Source organism: Delphinapterus leucas, chromosome 1 (assembly GCF_059928025.1).
Source record: "Delphinapterus leucas isolate spDelLeu-1000000601 "Yukka" chromosome 1, BTC_Dleu_Yukka2, whole genome shotgun sequence".
NCBI classification, from domain to species: Eukaryota; Metazoa; Chordata; class Mammalia; order Artiodactyla; family Monodontidae; genus Delphinapterus; species Delphinapterus leucas.
The window spans coordinates 110,397,891-110,419,822 of record NC_143129.1 but is presented as its reverse complement, the minus strand read 5'-3'; the positions used below and the strand labels follow the sequence as shown (position 1 = coordinate 110,419,822).

At 36.3% G+C, this 21,932-nt stretch overlaps 1 protein-coding gene across 2 annotated transcripts in view; it reads right to left on the bottom strand.

Annotated features, from left to right (window-relative positions):
- Window positions 1-769: 769 nt before the first annotated feature.
- The window catches only part of HFM1 (helicase for meiosis 1), a 126,860-nt gene continuing 105,697 nt past the window's right edge, over window positions 770-21,932 (bottom strand). Inside the window, exons 32-38 of one of the 2 annotated variants that reach the window (XM_089919815.1) lie at window positions 19,844-19,923; window positions 18,731-18,837; window positions 14,148-14,261; window positions 12,978-13,068; window positions 2,954-3,065; window positions 2,707-2,861; window positions 770-1,963 (exon numbers count right to left, since the gene is read on the bottom strand). In XM_089919815.1, coding sequence (XP_089775941.1) covers window positions 1,894-1,963; window positions 2,707-2,861; window positions 2,954-3,065; window positions 12,978-13,068; window positions 14,148-14,261; window positions 18,731-18,837; window positions 19,844-19,923 — 729 coding nt within the window. In that variant the 3' untranslated portion in view covers window positions 770-1,893. Of the gene's footprint in view, window positions 1,964-2,706; window positions 2,862-2,952; window positions 3,066-12,977; window positions 13,069-14,147; window positions 14,394-18,730; window positions 18,838-19,843; window positions 19,924-21,932 lie in introns of both variants that reach the window. The other variant, XM_089919822.1, reaches the window with a different exon arrangement.

The following is a 21,932-nucleotide window of genomic DNA, read 5'->3' as shown; positions in this document are numbered from 1 at the left end:
TACAAAAATAAACTCAAAATGGATTAAAGACCTAAGTGTAAGACCTGACACTATAAAACTCTTAGAGGAAAATATAGGAAGAACATGCTTTGACATAAATCACAGCAAGATCTTTTTTGATCTACCTCCTAGAGTAACGGAAATAAAAACAAAAATAAACAAATGGGACCAAATGAAACTTAAAACCTTTTGCATGCAAAGAAAACTATAAACAGGACGAAAAGACAACCCTCAGAATGGGAGAAAATATTTGCAAACAAATCAAGACACAAAGGATTAATCTCCAAATTATATAAACAGCTCATGCAGCTCAATATTAATAAAACAAACAACCGAATCAAAAAATGGGCTCAAGACCTAAATAGACATTTCTCCAAAGAAGACATACAGATGGCCAAGAGGCACATGAAAAGTTGCTCAATATCACTAATTATTAGAGAAATGCAAATCAAAACTACAAAGAGGTATCACCTCACACCAGTTAGAATGGGAATCATCAGAAAATCTACAAACAACAAATGCTGGAGAAGGTGTGGAGAAAAGGGAACCCTCTTGCACTGTTGGTGGGAATGTAAATTGAAACAGCCACTATGGAGAACAGTATGCAGGTTCTTTATAAAACTAAAAATAGAATTACTATATGACCCAGCAATCCCACTACTGGGCATATACCCTGAGAAAACCATAATTCAAAAAGACACAGGCATCCCAATGTTCATTGCAGCACTATTTACAATAGCCAGGTCATGGAAGCAACCTAAATGCTCATCGACAGACGAATGGATAAAGAAGATGTGGTACATATATACAATGAGTCATTTATATGTATATTTATGACAATGAGTCATAAAAACGAATGAAATTGGGTCATTTGTAGAGACGTGGATGGACCTAGAGACTGTCCTACAGAGTGAAGTCAGAAAGAGAAAAACAAATATCGTATATTAATGCATATATGTGGAATCTAGAAAAATGGTACAGATGAACCAGTTTGCAAGGCAGAAATAGAGACACAGATGTAGAGAACAAACATATGGACACCAGTGGGGGAAAGTGGTAGGTGGGTGGTGGTGGTAATGGGATAAATTGGGAGATTGGGATTGATATATACACATTATGTATAAAATAAGTAACTAATAAGAAAAAAAGATAAAATTAACCCATACTATGGATTCATGGGAAAATTTAAAAATGTAAATGATCTAAACAGTCAAAGATGGTCAGACTGGATTAGAAAGCAAAACCCAACTATATATAAACATTGTTTACAGTGCCTATATACTACTTAACAGTAAAGAAATTTGAGATATATCCCACTGGAAAATAACATAAAATAGCTTTTGCTATAGTAAAATTCAACATAACAAAGTTTTAGAATTTGTCACATTGAGAAACAAGTTAAACAGTCTATATTGATTAATGTTTCATTTATTGTTGCTTGAAATGATATAACAATAGGTTCAGACAGCCATTGGATTCTTAAAAATCTTTAGTAAAACAAAACAATAATGGTGAAAAATCGATAAAGTAAATAGATTCACTGACCTACCATCATTTTGCTTTCACAGAATACCTTTTTTCTTGTTAAGAAAATATAAAATTTGTTCCCGTCAAAACCCAATTAATAACCAATAATTATTTCTAAATGAAACAATTATCAACTTATGAAACAAAGCCACTGCAAAAGTGCTTTATATGAAGTTATCAATATGATGGGGAAAAAAATCAGTCCAAATATTTTGTTGCAAAAGAGTCAACAAAGCTAGTCAAATCCAAGAGAAAAAAAATCTGAACAAATATGAACTACTTTTTAAAAATAAAAATCATGCTTTGTAATTAAGTGTCTTTAATGCTTTGTCTTATTAATATAAAAAGCATTTTTGTCTGATTGTTTTAGAAAATACCATCAAATATTCCCAGAAAAGACTTCATTTCATCAGCTTCATCCTCAGGATAATACCGACTGGAGGAAAAAGCAAACGTAAAAATACTATTTTTGTAACACAATTTATTTTTAAATTTATAATAAATAATAATAAATATAAAATGGATAAACTTGAAGATTGCTGAGAGGGTTAATTTATTAAACAAACTTCAATGTGCATAACCTTGTAAAAAGTCTGGAGCAAATTAAGATTTCATAAACTGTGAAAGATAGAGAGAAGTATCTTAGATATTTCTTTAAACATATTGGAAAGTAATGCCATTTAATCAGTGTCAACAGGTCTATAAACCTTGACTATTCAAGGAGAGGGAAACTGCTAGAGTTACCCATAAAAATGACCAGCAGTCGGGGCACTGATTAGACTTAGTCTGACTTTCACTTTGAATCTGTAGAATTGTAACAGAACTTGGTGGCTAAAATACAACTTGAATGTTAAAAAAATTAGCTGATCTCATTTCTCAAGTGACCTTACACTTCATATTATCAACATAGTGTATTCAAATCAATAAAAAAAAGTTTATCAGCATAATATGTTTTAATTACTAGCATCAAATATATGGGTTCTCAAAAATTGAGATATTTGATATTTTGAATTATCTTAAGGAGCTTAGCTCACCAGTGGTCTAAAATTTTAATGTCTTTAAGTAAACAAAACATTTAGGTTCTGATCTTTAAAATGAAACAAGGGAAAAGGAATACTGAACTTCTTTGTAAAAAGTTCTTACTAGTGTAGTTTCAAAATATTTTTAAAGAGTTCTTACCTCAAATCAATCTCCTTTTTATGTTCATTGTTTCTAATAAAGCAATCCACATTCTTAACAAAATTTGAAGAGCTTGGTATTTTTTCAGAGTGAGTAAAGTACAGCTTTTCAATCTCTGGCGACAGACTTTGTTGTTTTATTTCTTGTAAATGGACCTATATTTTGAGGTTAAAAAATTTAGCAATCATTGAAGGTTTAACTATTCAGGTGGTATTTAAAAGAAAAACAAAGAAGTGCTTCTTCTTATAATACTTGCATTTCCAGCTTGTTGAGGTAATTTTGTCATGGAGGATGCAGCAAACTTGGACATAGCAGAATTTGATAAATAAATATCTGGCTTCTCATGTGATGAAACAAAACTAAAAATCAAAATGAATTATTTATAAAATACAGCAAATAAGAGAAACAAACCATTCTAATTTAGATCAACAGTGATCCTTTGGAAAATATGATTCGAGTTTATCATATTTATCAACCCCAAAATTAATGCTCCATTTCTTAGACTCATGGAGAACTTGGTGTATCTCCTTTCTTTTAGATAAAACAACAACTTATATAGTCCAAATAAAATAAGAATTTACTTTTAAAGGCCTACAGAAATAATCATTCAACAATTTTCATTAAAACTGTCTTATGCTTAATCATCTATCATCTAGCAGTTTGTAAATCTTTTCTAAATCCCATTTGCTTAACTTTTAGTCTCCTTTCCCTATTCTGGTCTCACTGTAGACAGACATCTCTACCTATCTGTTCATGTATAACTGTATACTAGAATTCACCTTTAATCTTTTGTATTAAATTAATTCATTAAAAAACATTTATTATTCACTACTGTATGCCACACATTATACTAGGAGTTAAGTATGAAATAGTAAACACATCCTCAGGTGGTTATCATCTATAGAGGGACAGACAATGAATAAACAATAAATATAATTATAGATCCTGAAGTGATATGAAAGAAATGAAATGAGCAATATTATAGGAAATAACAGTGTGGAGGCACAAACCAACTTAAAAAAGTGGTCATGGATGCCACTATGAGGAGGAGACAATTTAAGCTGACACAGGCTAAAATGTGACAGTCATACAAGGAGCAATAAACAGTAGATATGGGTAGGGAAGAATCACATATATTGATAAGAACTGAATCTCTTTATCTCTGATGAATGGCAAGGAATTAATATAGTAAAAAGGGTATGAAAGGAAAAGCATGTGTTTCCTTTTCATCTCAGACCCTCAGATCCCACAGGCCTTCTTCCTAGCAGCAACTTCTGGCATCGGTTTCTCAGAGGTTTCTTGATAGGATTCCTTTTTAAACCCACTTATCTTCTGTTGGTCACTTCTAAACTCTCCCAAAATTATTTGTACTTTTCTAAAAGTGTGGTGCACAAAACTGTTCATATGCCTTGTTATCTTCCTACTTGTGATTTGCCTATTTTCTCTATACCCCCGGCTTTGTTCCACTTTGATGTTTCTAATCTGTTTATTCCGTATGACTCAGAGTTAGAAGCAATGAATGGAAATGATAAAAAGACAAATTTTAGACAAATATTTTTAAAAGCTATTGAGTGATCTGAGAGATCCAAACATGGAACAAGCACTGAAGAGTGAATAAGCTCCTGGACACTGAAGTTGTCTTGGTAGAAATAGCATGATTACTTGCCAGTGATGTTGGATGGTTATTCAAGGATCCAGTGGTGGGGAGACTAAATGACATTTAAGTTAAGCTCCTTCAACTCTGGAATTCTCTGAAATCTATGATTCTGTGATGTTGATACTAATGTTCAGTAAAATGACTAAATAATAGCAAAAGTATCAAAAGACACCACAAATTTAAAACTTTTTTAAAGCAGGAGACATAAATAATCCTTAGGTAGAAAGTTGGACCATGAATAAAAAGTTATAAATGTTTCTTCTCTGTGGGAAAGTTTTGGCTCTGGCTATAATTTCTCTCCCTTGAGTTCTAATCAGGTCCAATATCCAAATGCATTTTACATTTCTACAAAGATACTGTAAGTTGCGGGGATGGGCAGTGGTTGTGGTGTGATGAATTGGGTGATTGGGATTGACATATATACACTAATATGTATAAAATAGATAACTAATAAGAACCTGCTGTATAAAAAATAAAATTAAAATTAAAAAAAGATACTTTAAGTTGAACATTTCTAAAATTATTGTTTTTTTCCCAAACGTCTATGTTCTATATTCTCAGATAATACCTCAATCTACCCACTTGCCATTTATTCTTCCCTCTTCCTTTACTACCATATTCTAGCAATTGCTAAATCTAATCTGTGTTATCTATGAAATATTTGAAAAATCCAATTCTACCTCTCAGTTTCTATCACCTCTACCATAGTTGAGGCCTCATCATAGCCTGCCTTTCTCATTGGCCACCATGTCCCTGCTGGTCCCACCCTCTACAAATCATTCTAGATATCACTGCTAGAATGATTTTTTCTGATTAAATTATATAAGCTATGCTTAAATATTTTGGATGGGCCCTCACTGCTTACTATGGAGATCAAATACTAGAGGCTTCTAGGCTACATACGGTCTACAAGCATTATTATTATTTTTTGGAGACAGGGTGCTGCAGACCATATCACATTTTAAAAAATTAGCTGTCAAAATTTAGAAGTCAGGAGAGCTTCAAGATGGCGGAAGAGTAAGACGAGGAGATCACCTTCCTCCCCACAAATACATCAGAAATACATCTACATGTGGAACAACTCCTACAGAACACCTACTGAATGCTGGCAGAAGACCTCACGGGTGGAGACTGCAGGTGTTGGACGGGGTAAGCTTCGGAGCCATCGAGCAGAGCACAGCAACAGGGGTGCAGAGGGCAAAGCGGAGAGATTCCCGCACAGAGGATCGGTGCCGACCTGCACTCACCAGCCTGAGAGGCTTGTCTGCTCACCCGCCGGGGCGGGCGGGGGCTGGGAGCTGAGGCTTGGGCTTCGGAGGTCAGATCCCAGGGAGAGGACTACGGGTTGGCTGTGTGAACACAGCCTGAGAGGGCTAGTGCACCACGGCTAGCCGGGAGGGAGTCCGGGAAAAGGTCTGGAACTGCCAAAGAGACAAGAGACTTTTTCTTGCCTCTTTGTTTCCTGGTGAACAAGGAGAGGGATTAAGAGCACCGCTTAAAGGAGCTCCAGAGACGGGAATGAGCTGCGGCTATCAGCGCGGACCCCAGAGACGGGCATGAGACACTAAGGCTGCTGCTGCGCCACCAAGAAGCCTGTGTGCGAGCACAGGTCACTATCCATACCTCCCCTCCGGGGAGCCTGTGCAGCCCGCCACTGCCAGGGTCCCGGGATCCAGGGACAACTTCCCCGGGAGAACGCACAGCGCACCTCAGGCTGGTGCAACGTCACACCAGCCTCTGCCACCTCAGGTCGCCCCACACCCGTACCCCTCCCTGAGTGAGCCAGAGCCCCCAAATCAGCTGCTCCTTTACCCCATCCTGTCTGAACCAAGAACCGTCACCCTCAGGGAACCTACACGCAGAGGCGGGTCCAAATCCAAGCTGAGCCCCTGGGAGCTGTGTGAACAAAGAAGAGAAAGGGAAATCTCTCCCAGCAGCGTCAGAAGCAGCGGATTAAATCTCCACAATCAACTTCATGTACCCTGCATCTGTGGAGTAGCTGAATAGACAACGAATCATCCCAAATTGAGGAGGTGGACTTTGGGAGCAACAATATATATATCTTTTTTTCCCTTTTTCTCTTTTTGTGAGTGTGTATGTATATGCTTCTGTGTGTGATTTTGTCTGTATAGCTTTGCTTTTACCATTTGTCCTAGGGTTCTGTCTGTTCATTTTAATTTTTTTTTAATACTTAAAAATTCTTTTTCTAAATAATTATTTTTTATTTTAATAACTTTATTTTATTTTATCTTCATTCTTTCTTTTTTTCCTCCCTTTTATTCTGAGCTGCGTGGAGAACAGGCTCTTGGTGCTCCAGCCAGGCGGCAGGGCTGTGCCACTGAGGTGGGAGAGCCGAGTTCAGGACACTGGTCCACAAGAGACATTCCAGCTCCACGTAATATCAAATGGCGAAAATCTCCCAGAGATCTCCATCTCAATGCCAAGACCCAGCTCCACTCAACAACCAGCAAACTACAATGCTGGACACCCTATGCCAAACAACTAGCAAGACAGGAGCAAAACCCCATCAATTAGCAGAGAGGCTGCCTAAAATCATAATAAGTCCACAGGCACCCCAAAACACACCACCAGACGTGGACCTGCCCAACAGAAAGACAAGATCCAGCCTCACCCACAAGAACACAGGCACCAGGCCCCTTCACCAGGAAGCCTACACAACCCACTGAACAAACCTTAGCCACTGGGGACAGACATCAGAAACAACGAGAACTACAAACCTGTAGCCTGTGAAAAGGAGACCCCAACCACAGTAAGTTAAGCAAAATGAGAAGACAGAAAAACACACAGCAGATGAAGGAGCAAGGCAAAAACCCACCAGACCTAACAAATGAAGAGGAAATAGGCAGTCTACCTGAAAAAGAATTCAGAGTAATGATAGTAAAGATAATCCAAAATCTTGGAAATAGAATGGAGAAAATACAAGAAACATTTAACAAGGACTTAGAAAAACTAAAGAGAAAACAAACAGTGATGAACAAAACAATAAATGATATTAAAAATTCTCTAGAAGGGGTCAATAGCAGAATAACTGAGGCAGAAGAATGGATAAATGAACTGGAAGATAAAATAGTGGAAATAACTACCACAGAGCAAAATAAAGAAAAAAGAATGAAAAGAATTGAGGACAGTCTCAGAGACCTCTGGGACAACATTAAACGCGCCAACATTCGAATTATAGGGGTCCCAGAAGAAGAGAAAGAGAAAGGGACTGAGAAAATATTTCAAGAGATTATACTTGAAAACTTCCCTAATATGGGAAAAGAAATAGTCAATCAAGTCCAGGAAGCACAGGCAGTCACATATAGGATAAATCCAAGGAGAAACATGCCAAGACACATATTAATCAAACTATCAAAAGTTAAATACAAAAAACAAATATTAAAAGCAGCAATGAAAAAACAACAAATAAAACATAAGGGAATCCCCATAAGGTTAACAGCTGGTCTATCAGCAGAAACTCTGCAAGCCAGAAGGGAGTGGCAGGACATATTTAAAGTGATAAAGGAGAAAAACCTACAACCAAGATTACTCTACCCAGCAAGGATCTTATTCAGATTTGATGGAGAAATTAAAAGCTTTACAGACAAGCAAAAGCTAAGAGAATTCAGCACCACCAAACCAGCTCTACAACAAATGCTAAAGGAACATCTCCAGGGAGGAAACAAAAGAGAAAGAAAAGACCTACAATAATAAACCAAAAACAATTAAGACAGTGGAAATAGGAACATACATATTGATAATTACCTTAAATGTAAAGGAATAAATGCTCCAACCAAAAGACACAGATTGGCTGAATGGATACAAAAACAAGACACGTATATATGCTGTCTACAAGAGACCCACTTCAGACCTAGGGACACATACAGACTGAAAGTGAGGGGATGGAAAAAGATATTCCATGCAAATGGAAATCAAAAGAAAGCTGGAGTAGCAATTCTCATATCAGATAAAATAGACTCTAAAATAAAGACAATTACAAGAGACAAAGAAGGACACTACATAATGATCAAGGGATCAATCCAAGAAGAAGATATAACAATTGTAAATATTTATGCACCCAACATAGGAGCACCTCAATACATAAGGCAATTACTAACAGCCATAAAAGGGGAAATTGACAGTAACACAATCATAGTAGGGGACTTTAACACCTCACTTTCACCAATGGACAGATCATCCAAAATGAAAATAAATAAGGAAACACAAGCTTTAAATGATACATTAAACAAGATGGACTTAATTGATATTTATAGGATATTCCATCCAAAAACAATAGTATACACATTCTTCTCAAGTGCTCATGGAACATTCTCCAGGATAGATCATAGCTTGGGTCACAAATCAAGCCTTGGTAAAGTTAAGAAAATTGAAATCGTATCAAGTATCTTTTCCAACCACAACGCTACAAGACTAGATATCAATTATAGGAAAAAATCTGTAAGAAATACAAACATATGGAGGCTAAACAACACACTACTTAATAACAAAGAGATCACTGAAGAAATCAAAGAGGAAATCAAAAAATATCTACAAACAAATGACAATGAAAACACGACACCCAAAACTTATGGGATGCAGCAAAAGCAGTTATAAGAGGGAAATTTATAGCAATACAATCTTACCTTAAAAAACATGAAACATCTCATATAGACAACCTAACCTTACACCTAAAGCAATTAGAGAATGAAGAACAAAAAACCCCAAAGTTAGCAGAAGGAAAGAAATTATCAAGATCAGATCAGAAATAAATGAAAAAGAAACGAAGGAAACGATAGCAAAGATCAATAAAACTAAAAGCTGGTTCTTTGAGAAGATAAACAAAATTGATAAACCATTAGCCAGACTCATCAAGAAAAAAAGGGAGAAGATTCAAATCAATAGAATTAGAAATGAAAAAGGGGAAGTAACAACTGACACTGCAGAAATACAAAGGTTCATGAGAGATTACTACAAGCAACTATATGCCAATAAAATGGACAAACTGGAAGAAATGGACAAATTCTTAGAAATGCACAACCTTCCGAGACTGAACCAGGAAGAAATAGAAAGTATGAACAGACCAATCACAAACACTGAAATTGAAACTGTGATTAAAAATCTTCCAACAAACAAAAGCCCAGGACCAGATGGCTTTACAGGAGAATTCTATCAAACATTTAGAGAACAGCTAACACCTATCCTTCTCAAACTCTTCCAAAATATAGCAGAGGGAGGAACACTCCCAAACTCATTCTACGAGGCCATCATCACTCTGATACCATAACCAGACAAAGATGTCACAAAGAAAGAAAACTACAGGCCAATATCACTGATGAACATAGATGCAAAACTCCTCAAGAAAATACTAGCGAACAGAATCCAACAGCACATTGAAAGGATAATACACTATGGTCAAGTGGCGTTTATCCCAGGAATGCAAGGATTCTTCAATACATGCAAATCAATCAACGTGATACACCATATTAACAAATTGAAGGAGAAAAAGCATATGATCATCTCAATAGATGCACAGAAAGCTTTCGACAAAATTCAAAACCCATTTATGATAAAAACTCACCAGAAAGTAGGCATAGAGGGAACTTTCCTCAACATAATAAAGGCCATATATTACAAACCCACTCAACATCGTCCTCAATGGTGAAAAACTGAAACCATTTCCACTAAGATCAGGAACAAGACAAGGTTGCCCACTCTCCCACTATTGTTCAACATAGTTTTGGAAGTTTTAGCCACAGCAATCAGAGAAGAAAAAGAAATAAAAGGAATCCAAATTGGGAAAGAATAAGTAAAGCTGTCACTGTTTGTAGATGACATGATACTTAACACAGAGAATCCTAAAGATGCTACCAGAAAACTACTGGAGCTAATCAATGAATTTGGTAAAGTAGCAGGATACAAAACTACAGAAATCTCTTGCATTCCTATTCACTACTGATGAAAAATCTGAAAGAGAAATTAAGGAAACACTCCCATTTACCATTGCAACAAAAAGAATAAAATACCTAGGAATAAACCTACCTAAGGAGACAAAAGACCTGTATGCAGAAAACCATAAGACACTGGTGAAAGAAATTAAAGATGATACAAATAGATGGAGAGATATACCATGTTCTTGGATTGGAAGAATCAACATTGTGAAAATGACTCTACTACCCAAAGGAATCTACAGATTCAATGCAATCCGTATCAAACTACAACTGGCATTTTTCACAGAACTAGAACAAAAAATTTCACAATTTGTGTGGAAACACAAAAGACCCAGAATAGCCAAAGCAATCTTGAGACAGAAAAACGGAGCTGGAGGAATCACGCTCCCTGACTTCAGACTATACTACAAAGCTAGAGTAATCAAGACAGTATGGTACTGGCACAGAAACAGAAATATAGATCAATGGAACAGGATAGAAAGCCAAGAGATAAACCCATGCACATATGGTCACCTTATCTTTGATAAAGGAGGCAAGCATATACAGTGAAGAAAATACAGCCTCTTCAATAAGTGGTGCTGGGAAAACTGGAAAGCTACATGTAAAAGAATGAAATTAGAACACTCCCTAACACCATACACAAAAATAAACTCAAAATGGATTAAAGACCTAAATGTAAGGCCAGACACCATCAAAGTTTAGGGGAAAACATAGGCAGAACACACTATGACATAAATCACAGCAAGATCCTTTTTGACGCACCTCCTAGAGAAATGGAAATAAAAACAAAAATAAACAAATGGGACCTAATGAAACTTCAAAGCTTTTGCACAGCAAAGGAAACCATAAACAAGACCAAAAGACAACCCTCAGAATGGGAGAAATATCTGCAAATGAAGCAACTGACAAAGGATTAATCTCCAAAATTTACAAGCAGCTCATGCAGCTCAACATTAAAAAAACAAACAACCCAATCCAAAAATGTGCAGAAGACCTAAATAGACATTTCTCCAAAGAAGACATACAGATTGCCAACAGACACATGAAAGAATGCTCAACATCATTAATCATTAGAGAAATGCAAATCAAAACTACAATGAGATATCATCTCACGCCAGTCAGAATGGCCATCATCAAAAAATCTACAAACAATAAATGCTGGACAGGGTGTGCAGAAAAGGCAACCCTCTTGCATTGTTGGTGGGAATGTAAATTGATACAGCCACTATGGGGAGCAGTATGGACGTTCCTTAAAAAACTAAAAATAGAACTAACATATGACTCAGCAATCCCACTGCTGGGCATATACCCTGAGTAAACCATAATTCAGAAAAAGTCATGTACCAAAATGTTCATTGCAGCTCTGTTTACAGTAGCCAGGACATGGAAGCAACCGAAGTGTCCATCAATAGATGAATGGATAAAGAAGATGTGGCACATATATACAATGGGATATTACTCAGCCATAAAAAGGAATGAAACTGAGTTATTTGTAGTGAGGTGGATGGACCTAGAGACTGTCATACAGAGCGAAGTAAGTCAGAAAGAGAAAAACAAATACTGTATGCTAACACATATATATAGAATCTAAAAAAAAAAAATGGACATGAAGAACCTAGGGGCAAGATGGGAATAAAGATGCAGACCTACTAGAGAATGGACTTGAGGATATGAGGAGGGGGAAGGGTAAGCTGGGACAAAGTGAGAGAGTGGCATGGACATATATACACTACCAAACGTAAAATAGATAGCTAGTGGGAAGCAGCCGCATAGCACAGGGAGGTCAGCTCAGTGCTTTGTGACCACCTAGAGGGGTGGGATAGGGAGGGTGGGAGGGACAGAGATGCAAGAGGGAAGAGATATGGGGACATATGTATATGTATAACTGATTCACTTTGCTGTAAAGCAGAAACTAGCACACCACTGTAAAGCAATTATACTCCAATAAAGATGTTAAAAAATTTTTTAAGTTAGGAGATGTCACATAAATTTTTGATCTTAGCTTTTTTTAAAAATCAGGATATTTGACAACACTAGACTCACATTTCCTGTACAGCAACAACTGGTTGGAGCAGAGTAGTGGTTATTCCCTTTAGATGGGACACTCTACAGTTAACCTTGGCCCATGAAATCCCAAAGGCAGTTTGAGCTTGTGACCCCTGACCTACTGGATACAGCACAGGTATCTAAATATGGCATTCATGGCCCCTCACAGACCTCAGCAATCTCAGCCTTAATTCTATGGCTACATAGGCCACACTTTACTGACCCTTGAGCATGGGATGCCTTTTCAAGCCTTATCCCTTTACATGTACTCTTCTACCTGGAATGCCTTAGTCTCCTCTTTTCTACCTGTCAAACTCCTATTCAGTTTTCACATCTTATAAAAAGTGAAGATTCCTCAGCTCCAGCCCCAGAGACCATGATTCAGTAAGTCTAGCATGGGGCCCAAGAATGTGCATTTTTAATGTGCACCCCTGGGTAATTTTGATTTTGGGGTGGTATGACAACAGCACTTTGAGAAACACAGCTCTAAGATTAAGAGGCTTTAAGTTGGCTAATGCCCTATTGCTTCTCTGACATCTAATGACTTTATCCCCATCTCCACTTACATGTCAGGAGGATATAAAGTTGTAAGTGTTTGAAAATAAAGTTCTAAAACTTGCCTGTTTGACATTTCTCTTTGGAATTTGCTTTTTGATTCTTCAAAGGGTAGCTTACTTTCCCTGGTTCTTGAACTCAAAGGGTTTCCAAATCCTAGGTAAAAAGATAACATTTTGAAATAAATCGAATAGAATATCTGTATTCTATTCTAGAGTAGAATATCTCTCCAAACAGATATGATCTGGTTAAGGAGAGAATGAAAAATTCTTCTCAATAATCAAATTTAATGTGCATAGACAAAACAAAGGAGCAAAGTTAAGAGAATAAATCTATAAAACACATAGATTAGCTTATTTTTTTAGTCACTATATTAAAAGGTCCCCAACCACTATCATTTATTTATTTATTTATTTATTTATTTATTTATTTATTTTTAAGCCATGTAAATGATCAAGTCGAAGTTCATTCAATATTTTCAATGGTCTGCAAGGGACTGATTTCCATCTGTCAGCCATCCTGGGAAAGAGTATCTCTGTCTCCCTATCTTGTCTTATACTTACCAAGATTTTCACTTCTCTGTTTTGGTGAAATAGAGTGGATTCACCGGTAACTCAAAGGCCTAGTCCCATTATTTTTGGATTGTATATGATTTAAGCACAATATCTAATACAAGAGAAACTAATCTTTTCCTGTTTATTTATTTATACTTGAAAAGTCAATATTTCTATTAGAAATAAAAGTTATCTTTTATGTTTTTTGCTAGCATGTGAAAAAAGAATATTTTTTAAATTGGAACATTTTTGTTTTTCACAAACATTACCAGACTACGTGAGATCTTAAAATGGAGAGCAGGATAGTCTGTTTTATGAGGGAAAATTCGATAAACAATCTGAATTTGAATAGAGCCTTTAACAAGATAAGGAGCAATAGAATAGAAAAAGCTCATTTCCTATATCGTCATCATGGAATAACCTTGACCTCTGTCCCTAGGGATAGGAAATGTTATTTGCGGGAGGGTCAAATTTTACTTTTGCTAAAAATTATAATCTTAACAAACTGAAACTAATTAAGCAAGCACACAAAAAAGAAAAAGAAAATTAGTCCCAAAAGCTTAACTGAAAAATATTCAAATAATTTCTCATAAAATTATTTCATTCTAACATATATTTCAAATACAATACACACATATATACAAAAATACATACAAATGAAATATATTTCATGCTATTTACCTGATGTTTTTGTCTTCTCGGTATCAGTTGAAAAGCTAGTAACTTCTATTAAGCTTTCATCATCAAAATCATCCCAAACTTCATTTCCCAATTCAAAGTTCACATTCAAAACTTCTGAAAATGAAGAATTACTTTTAACCGCATCTGTCAAATCCTGGTTTTCAGATGCATTAAGATTTCTGTTGAACAGCATTGTTTGAGGGGCTTTCTCATTTGAAGTTGTAGAATAGGTCCGTCTAGAAAAATCTGTCATGTGTATGTATAAATGAGTATAGGCACTTTTTAAACCTTAAGCATCATTATTTATTGACATATCAAACACATCTTTCAACTACTAAACAGAGGTCTTGAGTAGTAGTGTTCTAAAGCATTGCTGAGTATTGTATTCAACAATTTTATTTACTGTATTACATGTAGTGATTGACTGCTGCACTAAATTTAATTTTCAAGGTATTCTTCTAGACAGAATTAATTTTCCCTCTTAATTCCTACATAAGAATAATCTTACTCCAAGATTGGATTGTAATAGCTTCTAAAATGGGCTTCCTCCCCCATCTCTTCTCCCTACAAGCAGTTAATTTTGAGTATTGTTACGAAAATATATCGTTATTTTTCTCCTCCTAAAATATCCTCAGTGTTATCCATTGTTTATAGCCTGGGTTTAGAGCCAGACTACCTGGGTGAAAATTCCATCTCTATCATTTACTAGTTGGATGATCTTAGACAAGTAATTTAAACTCTGAGCTTAGTTTTCTCCTCTGCAAAATGGGGATAATAATAGTACCTAACATGGAACTTCCCTGGTGGCATGGAGGTTAAGACTCCCCGCTCCCAATGCAGGGGGCCCGGGTTCGATCCCTGGTCCGGGAACTAGATGTCACATGCATGCCACAACTAAGAGTTCGCATGCCACAACTAAGGAGCTGGCAAGCCACAACTAAGGAGCCTGCCTGCCGCAACTAAGACCCAACACAACCAAATAAATAAATAATAGTACCTAATACATATGATTGTTATGGGGACTAAATGTCTTTACTTGTACAGTTTTCCATAGCAGTGGTTAATAAATATTCAATAACTCGCTTCTCCAAAAAATTTTATGCATATATATGTATTATATGTGAAGGATGTATAGCACACAATTTACAAATAATGATAAAATATACAGCATGCTTAACTGTAAATTCCATATATCTAATTGATTATCACTGAACGTTTTCATTGAATTTTGCCAAACTCTTGTATCTGTATCAACCTATGGTTACAATTGATAAATGAATGTAGTTCTCACATTCGTCAATTCGAGCGTTGTTTGATATTTTTGTTGACTTTAATAAAAGTAAAACAATAAAGACATATGTTGGGATTTCACTCATTCACCCATAGCCTTAAGCAATTTCCTTGCTGAATTAGATAGTAATTTTCAAATGCTAGAAGAATATTCCTTCAATTTTTCTTGCTATCCACAATATAAGGGCTACAGACATGACACACTGATAAATTAAGTTTGCACTACTGTCATTTTCTCCATCACTTTCTTAGGTATAAACAATAAACAAAACAATAAGTTAGGCCCTGATTTGTAGTGTTTGCTGATTTCCATTCTATAAGTATTCCCACCATGACTGATTTCAAGCTACAAATGTGACATAACTGAATGCAAAGTTGGGAAGAAATGCACAATAGCACCCCTTTATACAGTATTTCCACCATACAGATATAAATATAGATGCAAATAATCTCAAGGATACAGATAACAGTAAAATGTAGTAGAATAATTAGGAAATGGTTAGTTTTTAATATTTATAACCTTTGTGTTTAATATAACTTAATTGAAAGTTTATATAATTAAACTTTAATGATGCCTGATTCCCCAAAATTTAATAATCATCTCACAAGCTAGTACAAGCTTGCTCCAGTAAAATTTAAAGTGAGTTTCCTTCACTTTAAATAACCTCTATCCTCTTCTTCACTATCCAAATCCTTCTCTATACTTCAACTGTACCTACAACTCCAGTACACATTATTCTACTTTTGTGCCTTGATACACATACACAGTACACTATGTCCTGAAAAGAGAAGTAGGTACAAAGTGCAGTGGAAATATAAAGAGAAGAAGACCATCTGGCTAGATGGGGACTGGCAGCTAAAGAAGGAAGAGACTTGAGCATATTTATATGCTGAAAAGAAAGAGGCCACAGGGAGAAGATACTGAAAATAAGGGCAAGAGGAGAGAGATAGCTGGTCTTCTAAAGACCCAGAGGGGGCAGAATTGGAAAGATTACGATTACAGGCGGAGACATAAACTTTGAATAGAAGAAAAGATAATTCTTCTTTCAAAATAAATAGAGAGTTATGGATGGGTGCAGAAACAGAGAAATATAATAGTTGGGGGGGTGGAAAGTTGAAAGAGTTTGTATATTACAGGTTTGATTTTCAATTCTCCACTGATAACTAAAAGTCAATTTCATTTTATAGAAATGGCATTGCCTGGGAATCAAGAGATATGAAATCGATTTCTAGTCCTGCTATTAATTAGATATGTAATTTTGGGCAAGTCATTTAATCTCTGAGTCTTGGCTTCTTTCATTGTAAAAATGAGAAATTGCACAAAGGTCCCTTACAATTTAAATTTTACAATTCAACATGCTTTCTCATAATTTCTGACATTTTTTCTTCTTCTCTTTTTGCACCTGGAATACAGATGATAAAAATTGCCATGTTTTTCTTAAAACATTCTTAAGAGCAGTATTTGAACACATTTAAAGTATGTTTTGTCACCAAAGACTAATGTGGAAAAAGTATAATGAATATACTCAATTACTATTAATAACAGTACCAGATATTATGCTAAGAGCTTTATATATATATTATCTCATTTAACCCTAAAATCCCTAAAATATAACCAGATGAGGGAATTGAGATGAACTGGGTAAGTATACTATGAAAAGTCATACAACTACTAAATGAGCTAGGATTTGAACCTGGACAGATAATCTCTAGATCCTGTAAGTTGAACTACTATATTATACAGCTTCTTTAAAAAAGGTGGGGGGGCATTCAGTAAAAGAGGAATACAGTTATTATTGGGGTTTAAAGTATCTAGATGAGAGTTTTATATCATAGTACAAATCACATTTGGAATAGTGGGTGGGAAAGAAATAAAAGTAGAAAAACTATGTAAAGACAACATGAAAGTAGGGAAGGACAAACTCTGGTGTGGAGAAGGGCAGGGAATAGATCAGCCATACAAGGAATAAGTTAGAGGGCTACAGGTTGAAGAGAGATAAAAATAAGAGGATTGACACTCTTACACCTTCTATTCATGTTGTAATAATATTTTCAGGCTTTGAACAAATTGGATAAATGTTCTGATAGTCTAGGTAAGACCAGGGGATTTTTCTTGATCTGATATTGGGTCTAATGGCTGCCACGGTGTCATAAGGGGTGATGGGTACTCCAGCCCTTGCCTACCTAAGATCTTAAATTATGGCCAGAGAAAGCAATAGAGTGAAAGAATGAAGGAAAGAGTGGCAATAGAAGTCAAAAACAACACACACATGAAATTAATTGTTTTTAGAAAATCCCAAGTTTACCATTTCTACATACAGCCACTTGAACAAACAACTCTGTGGCCAGAATTATTTCTCACACGTTTTAACAAACTGCTATTAGTATAGTAGCATGACCCAGAGAAATGGTGCTATTAATGGCAGGACCCGGAGAAATGATGAAACAGGCCCAAAGTTGAAGAATTTATATGCATTATCTCTTTAATTTAATGACAGACACAGATAAAAAGCAAATCTATATTACAAACCAGCTATATCCCACAAACTAGGTTATAGTCTCACATATCATAGAGATTGTAAGAATCATAGGTTTAAGAACTGGAGAGATATTAAAGGTCACCCAATTTAATCCCTTAATTTTAAAGATAAGACTAATGCCCAAAGAGGTTAAATAATTTTCCCAAGGTCACACAGCTATTTTATAAAATGGACTAATTTTATAAATAAAAAATTATTTCAAATAATTCTAAAGACACATAAAAGTAATCGTTCAGCATTTTAATACTTTGCATATCCTAAGATCCCTTCTATTCTCAGCTTTTCCTCATATTATCTTTTTTTTCTTTTGCGGTATGCAGGCCTCTCACTGTTGTGGCCTCTCCCGTTGCGGAGCACAGGCTCCGGATGCGCAGGCTCAGCGGCCATGGCTCACGGGCCCAGCCGCTCCGTGGCATGTGGGATCTTCCCAGACTGGGGCACGAACCCGTGTCCCCTGCATCGGCAGGCAGACTCTCAACCACTGCGCCACCAGGGAAGCGCCCTCATGTTATCTTTAAATTAAAATAGTCAATGCTATGTACGAAAAGATTTTTTAGGAATCTATGATAGACACAACAAGACCATCTGAAATAACAGACCTAAGAATTTGAAACTGCTTCAATAACTGAAGAGAAAAATGTTGCCAAGTTAATAATCATAATTTTAGATTTTGGTTTTTCAATAACATTGCTTGTCAATCCAAAGTAGTGAGAAATCATTTTCTCTCTCAAGTCAATATCAACAGTAATTTACCTTTGTCTTGATATGCAGATGGTTCTGGTTGTTGACCTTCTGTGTAGATCTCATGCTGATACCTCTGCTCCATTATAGGCAATTCGGGTATGTTTAAATATTCTGACCTTTATAAAGATAAATAAAACCATAAAAATGTTAAAGAAAATATTAAAATTAATCTGACTTTGAAAACTACTGATTCATATAAATGGGAAAAAACTGGTTCAGCCACTCAACACTTCTGTGATAAACTGTACTAGCCTGAGTAGTAAAAGGTAAAAAAATAGGTGTTTAATGGAAGTGACAACTACTTAAGTCACTTAGTCATCTTTACATTCCCCCATTGGGTAGATTTCTGCTATTTGTGTGTAGACTTAAAAATTTATTTCTAATGCTTCTTTCAGTTAGATAACAAAAGTTAGGATCTCTTGAAGTAGTGTTGGCATCTATTCTGATTGGTCAGCGGCTGTTCTGTACTGGTTGTTAAGTATATTAAATGTCATCCCAGCATATAGAATGCCCTTATCTGGAAGGGAAATTACATATACTGTTATCTTTTAGGTATCATAATAGGAAAAGAATGCTGAATTATCATCTAGGGCCCTCTGAATATGAGCTTTGGTTATTTCATCTATATAATAGGATAAAAATACCTTGGTTTATGAGCCAGGTTGTTGTTAAGTTCAAAAGAAAGAATGCACAAACATGCAATTTTTAAATTATAAAGTATTTTATAAATCTGAGGTATTATTAATATAGAGTGGGCCCCTAAATGGAAAATATTAGACTTTATACACCAACATGACTTCTCTTTTTAAAGTATACTCTTGTCATCTGTTAAGTTTAGAAGGCAGAGAGAGCCTGGAGGCATGACACATAGGATGGGTAGTTTTCCAGGAAAGAGCAGATTAGATCAACGTTAAAGTATCCTTATGACTGCAGAGTTCTAAATAAATTTGGGGTGTAAAAGATAACAAAACTCTCCTGATGTAATTACCTCATTATGGAACTAAATGATTACTGTGATTCAAAGGTAGCCAGTAACCATCTTTCTCTGAATAAATGACTATTTGGAGGAACAGAGAGTTTATGATGAATATTTTACCTCAGATATTAACATTATATTTGTACCTTGATACACTGGTAAGAGAAGGTTTTGGAGTAAAACCAAACTCTTTAAGGTCCACACTTTGAGATTTATTCATCTGCATCTATTAATGAAAAATTAACAAGTTCAACCATCAATTTCATATCAATACACCTTTTAACAAATAAGCCGAACAGCAAAATTCCTGCTGATACATATAGTCCCCAAACCAATAAATTGTGAGAAACTCAAGCTAGTTTTCAACTCAAATCTCCTTCTCAGGCCCTTCTTAAATGTTGATATTCTTCATGGTTCTTCATCACGAGGCCTTCTTCTCTTCTCACTCTCACTCATTCTCAATCACAGATCTCATTTACTCCCATGGCTTCAATTACCATCTACACATGAATGACTCTCAAATCTATAGCTCTCTGTAGATTTGAGCTTAGCTCTCTTTCTTGATTTTCTAGCTCAACTCTCTCCTGACTTTCAAACAGCTATTATCCAACTGTCTATAGAACATCTTTACCTAGACATCTTGTAGGCCTCTAAATTCAGTATTTCCCAAATGAACTTATCATGTCTCTACTCCTCCAAATCTGTTTTCCATTTAGAGTTTCTACCCTAGTGAGGCCCCACTTTTTTCCCAGTTGCTCAAGCCAGAAGGGCATCATCTTTATTCCTTCTACTTCACCCCTTATAACCAATAAGTAGCAAGGTAGTTGTTTCTACCTCTGAAAAATATCTTAAACCCAGCCACTTCTCTCCATTGCTACTGCCATTACACTAGACTAGGCCATCGTCTTGCCTGGACTACTGCAAAGCCTCCCTAATGAGTCCTTATGTTCCTTTTCTATTATCCTCTAATGCATTCTCTACATTGCATCCAGAGTGAACTTTATAAAATGCGGTTCCAATCATGCCACTGATTAAAGCCCTTCAGTGATTTCCCAGTACTTTCAGGATAAAATCCAAATCCTTAAAATAGCAAAAATGTTTTCATGATCTAGCTCTTACTTCTTCAGCCTTATCTTTCTCCACCCTCCTACTTGTAAATGAACTCCAGATATACCGTATTACTTCAGTTTTTAAAAAGATCTCTATCTCTTTCTCAGCTCTGAACCACTGCATATTCTCTATAGCTGAAATACTTTTCTATCCCTCTATACCACCACTCTGGTACACACCTCTCCATGCTTGCTTATGCCCATATATCATTCAGGTCTCAATCATGTTTATTAGGAATCCTTCCCTGGCCTATCAAATGTGGAGTGAATGCACTTTCTATAAGTTCAAGTTATCTTACACTTCTGTCACAGAATCACTCATCACACTGTATTGAAAAAGCCTATTTACTTATTTGTATCCTTCACTCAAACTGTAAGCTTTATGAGGTCTGGGACTAAAACGGTCTTATCACTGGATCTTCTACACGTACTATAGTGCTTGGCACATTCTTGGTGCTCGATGAATATGGAAGGAAGGAAGGAAGGAAGGAAGGAAGGGAGGGAGGGAGGGAGGGAGGGATGAAGGGAGGGATGGATGATATGGAATAAGTACAAAAAAAAGGTAGGAAAAACTTGGGACACTAAAAAATAATTGTCTCAGAAAAGGTGGTTGCCATTTCAAACTGTAAACCTCTCCATGTTTCCCAATATTCTCCTTGTTTTAGCCTCATGACTGAGAATCTTCTTTCTTATAAAAGACCTAGAGAGGAGACCTTCAAGATGGCGGAAGAGTAAGACTTGGAGATCACCTTCCTCCCCACAAATACAACAGAAATACACCTACATGTGGAACAACCCCCACAGAACACCTACTGAACGTTGGCAGAAGACCTCAAACTTCCCAAAAGTCAAGAAACTCACCACGTACCTGGGTGGGGCAAAAGAAAAAAGAAAAAACAGAGACAAAAGAATAGGGACAGGACCTGCACCAGCGGGAGGGAGCTGTGAAGGAGGAAAAGTTTCCACACAGTAGGAAGCCCCTTCACTGCTGGAGACTGGGGGTGGTGGTGGTGGGAGCTTTGGGGCCACGGAGGAAAGCGCAGCCACAGGGGTGCGGAGGGCAAAGCGGAGAGATTCCCGCACAGAGGCTCGGTGCTGACCGGCACTCACCGGCCCGAGAGGCTTG